The following is a 6000-nucleotide window of genomic DNA, read 5'->3' as shown; positions in this document are numbered from 1 at the left end:
TTTACTAATGTATTGTGATTGTCCATATTGCTTCCTTTACTGGCTGGTTTCATTTTTCTATCCCATTTTACACTGCTCGTTTCCATGGTTACGACCACCCTGCAATCCGGCAGCACTTCTCTGGTGGCAGGGACTGCATAGACTGATGCTTTTTTCCTATATTGTGCAAGCACAACCATCACTGCTGGACTGCAGGGTGGTCGTAACCATGGAAACGAGCCAGCAAAGGAAGCAATATGGACAATCACAATACATTAGTAAGCGATAGATGATAAATGCCATCTGCTGAAGTGTGACAATGGTCGGGGTGCGAAACGTTTGAATATGGACTCCGGATGTGTGAATCAGAAAGCGTGAGGTGAATGGTTATACTGTACTAGTATAAATGCCTGGCTAGAGTCTTCTGGGTGGTCCCCGTACTGGGCCGTCCATCCAGGAGACCACTATAGATGGCCCTCAGGGCAATGGGAGGGGGTTGGGGAGCGCTCAGTGAAGAGGACCCAGCACTTGCAATCAGGACACAAGGCGGTCATACAATTAGTACAGGTAGAGAGGTTTGGTAAAGAGCAGTGGTCTTAGGCCTCTTTCACATGTGCCGTCCAAGGTCTCCCACGTATCCACTGACTTTGTGATGTCATCAGTGGATTTCCATGGACAGCGGGTCTCTGGTGACACCACGGGAAGCACGTCCTGTTTTTGTCTGTGATTACGGATCCCTCACACACTTTATAGTCTATGGGTCTGTGAAAACCACGGACACAACATGGATGCCAGCCGTGTTTGGTCTGTGCTTTTTACGGATCATTGCTAGGAGATGCTCTGGAAGTTATTTTCAGCCTGGCAGTGTCTGTGGAATACGGACCAAACACGGATCCTTCACGGATGAGCCGCTGACCACAGCATTGAAAGCGGCGCAGTGGTGCACCAATATGGGGAAGCAGATCTCAGACCCTTTCCATACAACTCTGTTTGCACTGCCATTGCCTGTGGAAGCTTCCAGCAGAATCTGCCATGTTCACTCCACCCAGCCCAGGGAGCAAGGGGTTAACCGCGCTTCCATGCGGCAGGTCTGCACACAGTTAACAGCCATGGCAGGCAGCAGGTAGGGGGAGGAGCAGGCGGCGGGGGGAATGGTATGCTGCTAGTGGGGGCTGTCCTCCACTGTCCTCCATCCACTCTCAGTCTGCTGCTACAGCACGAAGATGGCGACAGTCGGAGAGGGCGAGGAGCAGTCGTTCTCCTCGGACCACGGGGAGACGGACAATGTAAGGAGGAAGGGGGGCTGGGAATAGACGGCTCTGCGGTAACGCAGCGCTCTGCTGCAGTGTGTGCTGCGGGCTGTCCTATCTGCTGCCATCCATCCAGCAGTCTGCCTGTAATGCTGTGCTGGATTACCTGCCTGAAGGGCTAGCAGACAAATGGCAGTGTAGTTGTGCTGAGTTTGTCCTTGCGATTTCCCATAGATCTGCACATAAGCCTAGGGCTTGGGTATTACACCCGACAATGTGGAGAGGTCATGGGTGTGAGGTGGTGCAGGCAGGAATGGCGTGCTGCGGGGGTCTACATAGTGGACCGGTGCCAGGGTCTGGGGTCTGACACCTCGGTACAGGAGATGGGCTAGCTGTCAGCGCTGCACTACTGACACTGGACACCACTGGGGCATGGACAATTCTGCATCATTGGATGCCACTTACCTACAGGACTGGTACCTACCCAAGTATCTGGGGGCTAACAGCCAGAGCTAGCTGTGTACAACAGAGAAGAATCGCAATGAGACCTAATGGTGTCTACTGCTCCATGTCCGGGCATTTCTATCTGTCTGATCACCTAATATCTATCCTTCTATCTATCTATCTATCTATCTATCTATCTATCTATCTATCATTTATCTATCTATCTATCTATATATCTATCTATCTATCTATCTATCTATCTATCTATCTATCCTTCTATCTATCTATCTCATATCTATCTATCTAATATCTATCTATCTATCCTTCTATCTATCTATCTATCTATCTATCTATCTATCTATCTATCTATCTATCTATCTATCCTTCTATCTATCTATCTATCTATCCTTCTATCTATCTATCTCATATCTATCTATCTAATATCTATCTATCTATCCTTCTATCTATCTATCTCATATCTATCTATCTAATATCTATCTATCTATCTATCTATCTATCTAATATCTATCCTTCTATCTATCTATCTATCCTTCTATCTATCTATCTCATATCTATCTATCTAATATCTATCTATCTATCCTTCTATCTATCTATCTATCTATCCTTCTATCTATCTATCTCATATCTATCTATCTAATATCTATCTATCTATCCTTCTATCTATCTATCTCATATCTATCTATCTAATATCTATCTATCTATCTATCTATCTATCTATCTATCTATCTAATATCTATCCTTCTATCTATCTATCTATCCTTCTATCTATCTATCTCATATCTATCTATCTCATATCTATCTATCTAATATCTATCTATCTATCCTTCTATCTATCTATCTATCTATCTATCTATTATCTATCTATCCTTCTAGCTATCTAATAATCTAATGTTTATCTATCATCTATCTATTATCTATCTATCTATCTATTATCTATCTATCTATCTAATATCTATCCTTCTATCTATCTATCTATCTATCCTTCTATCTATCTATCTCATATCTATCTATCTAATATCTATCTATCTATCCTTCTATCTATCTATCTATCTATCTATCTATCTATCTATCTATCTATTATCTATCTATCTATCTATCTATCTATCTATTATCTATCTATCTATCTATCTAATATCTATCCTTCTATCTATCTATCTATCTATCTATCTATCTATCTATCTATCCTTCTATCTATCTATCTCATATCTATCTATCTAATATCTATCTATCTATCCTTCTATCTATCTATCTATCTATCTATCTATCTATCTATTATCTATCTATCCTTCTAGCTATCTAATAATCTAATATTTATCTATCATCTATCTATCTATCTATCTATCTATCTATCTATCTATCTATTATCTATCTATCTATCTAATATCTATCCTTCTATCTATCTATCTATCTATCTATCTATCTATCTATCTATCCTTCTATCTATATCTATCTATCTATCTATCTATCTATCTATCTATCTATCTATCTATCATCTATCTATCCTTCTATCTATCTAATAATCTAATATCTATCTATCTATCTATCTATTATCTATCTATCCTTCTATCTCCTACCTATTATCTATCTATCTATCTATCTATCTATCTATCTATCTATCTATCTATCTATCTATTATCTATCTATCCTTCTATCTCCTACCTATTATCTATCTATCTATTATCTATCTATCTATCTATCCTTCTATCTATCTATCTATCTATCTATCTATCTATCTATCTAATATCTATCTATCTATCTATCTATCTATCTATCTATCTATCTATTATCTATCTATCCTTCTATCTCCTACCTATTATCTATCTATCTATTATCTATCTATCTATCTATCTATCTATCTATCCTTCTATCTATCTATCTATCTATCTATCTATCTATCTATCTATCTATTATCTATCTATCCTTCTATCTATCTATCTAATAATCTAATATCTATCTATCTATTATCTATCTATCCTTCTATCTCCTATCTATTATCTATCTATCTATTATCTATCTATCTATCTATCTATCTATCTATCTATTATCTATCTATCTCATATCTATCTAATATCTATCTATCTAATATCTATCTATCTATCATTATCTATCTATCTATCTATCTATCTATCTATCTATCTATCTCATATCTATCTATTTGTATATCTATGTACAGTATCTATCTATCTATCTATCTATCTATCTATCTATCTATCTATCTATCTATCATTATTTATCTATCTATTTCATATCTATCTATCTAATATCTATCTATCCCATATATATCTTCAAATTATCTGATCATCTAATATCTATCTATCTATCTATCTATCTATCTATCTATCTATCTATCTATCTATCTATCTATCTATCTATCTATCTATCTATCTATCTACCTCATATCTACCTCCTATCTATCATGTATCTTCTATCTAGCTGATCATCTAATACTTATCTATCTCATATCTATCTTAGGTGGTTGTGATGAACATTTTTATTTTTATTTTTTTAGGGGGGGGGGGGGGGGGGTGTATTCTATGTACAGATTTGTTAAAGGAAGCGTCAGTTTCCAGCCACTTTTTAATTGACATTGTAATATGTTTTTTCCTAATACTATATGATGTTATTACCCAGAGGTTGCAATACCGCCACGCCTGTTCAGACCATTTTACTCCCTGCAAAAAGTATAAGGCCCCTTTCACACGAACAATATGGATTAGGTCCGGATGCGTTCAGGGTGCGTTCAGTGAAACTCGCACTATTTTGCAATCAAGTTCAGTCAGTTTTGTCTGCGATTGCGTTCAGTTGTTCAGTTTTTTCCGCGCGGGTGCAATGCGTTTTGATGCGTTTTTCACGTGCGTGATAAAAAACTGAAGGTTTACAAACAACATCTCTTAGTAACCATCAGTGAAAAACGCATCGCACCCGCACTTGCTTCCGGATGCAATGGGTTTTTCACTGAAGCCCCATTCACTTCTTTGGGGCCAGGGCTGCGTGAAAAGCGCAGAATATAGAACATGCTGCGATTTTCACACAATGCAAAAAACAACGCTCATGTACACAGACCCATTGAAATGAATGGGTCAGGATTCAGTGCGGGTGCTATGCCTTCACCTCACGCATTGCACCCGTGCAGAAAACTCGCTTGTATGAAAGGGGCCTTAGGCGTAAGATGGAGGCACAGAACAAGGTGACAGCAGCAGCCTGTAATGTATGTGGTGCAGTGTGTGTAATGTATGTAGTGCAGTGTGTGTAATGTATGTGGTGCAGTGTGTGTAATGTATGTGGTGCAGTGTGTGTAATGTATGTAGTGCAGTGTGTGTAATGTATGTGGTGCAGTGTGTGTAATGTATGTGGTGCAGTGTGTGTAATGTATGTGGTGCAGTGTGTGTAATGTATGTGGTGCAGTGTGTGTAATGTATGTGGTGCAGTGTGTGTAATGTATGTGGTGCAGTGTGTGTAATGTATGTAGTGCAGTGTGTGTAATGTATGTAGTGCAGTGTGTGTAATGTATGTAGTGCAGTGTGTGTAATGTATGTGGTGCAGTGTGTGTAATGTATGTGGTGCAGTGTGTGTAATGTATGTGGTGCAGTGTGTGTAATGTATGTAGTGCAGTGTGTGTAATGTATGTAGTGCAGTGTGTGTAATGTATATAGTGCAGTGTGTGTAATGTATGTGGTGCAGTGTGTGTAATGTATGTGGTGCAGTGTGTGTAATGTATGTAGTGCAGTGTGTGTAATGTATATAGTGCAGTGTGTGTAATGTATGTGGTGCAGTGTGTGTAATGTATGTGGTGCAGTGTGTGTAATGTATGTAGTGCAGTGTGTGTAATGTATGTGGTGCAGTGTGTGTAATGTATGTGGTGCAGTGTGTGTAATGTATGTGGTGCAGTGTGTGTAATGTATGTGGTGCAGTGTGTGTAATGTATGTAGTGCAGTGTGTGTAATGTATGTAGTGCAGTGTGTGTAATGTATGTGGTGCAGTGTGTGTAAAGTATGTAGTGCAGTGTGTGTAATGTATGTAGTGCAGTGTGTGTAATGTATGTGGTGCAGTGTGTGTAAAGTATGTAGTGCAGTGTGTGTAATGTATGTGGTGCAGTTTGTGATGTATGTATGCGATCATCACACCCTGCCCCACATGCATCACACCCTGCCCTCTATACATCACACCCTGCCCTCCATACATCACACCCTGCCCTCCATGCATCACACCCTGCCCTCCATGCATCACACCCTGCCCTCCATACATCACACCCTGCCCTCCATGCATCACACCCTGCCCTCCATACATCACACCCTGCCCTCCATGC

The 6000-nt window shown here is 39.6% G+C and overlaps 1 protein-coding gene across 1 annotated transcript in view; it reads left to right on the top strand.

Annotated features, from left to right (window-relative positions):
* The first annotated feature begins 1157 nt into the window (after nucleotides 1-1157).
* The window catches only part of CTTNBP2 (cortactin binding protein 2), a 164589-nt gene continuing 159746 nt past the window's right edge, over nucleotides 1158-6000 (top strand). Inside the window, exon 1 of the mRNA XM_040411467.1 lies at nucleotides 1158-1265. Coding sequence (XP_040267401.1) covers nucleotides 1203-1265 — 63 coding nt within the window. The 5' untranslated portion in view covers nucleotides 1158-1202. The remainder of the gene's footprint in view (nucleotides 1266-6000) is intronic.

Source organism: Bufo bufo, chromosome 1, assembly GCF_905171765.1.
Source record: "Bufo bufo chromosome 1, aBufBuf1.1, whole genome shotgun sequence".
Taxonomy (NCBI): Eukaryota; Metazoa; Chordata; class Amphibia; order Anura; family Bufonidae; genus Bufo; species Bufo bufo.
This window is presented reverse-complemented; position numbering and strand designations above follow the sequence as displayed.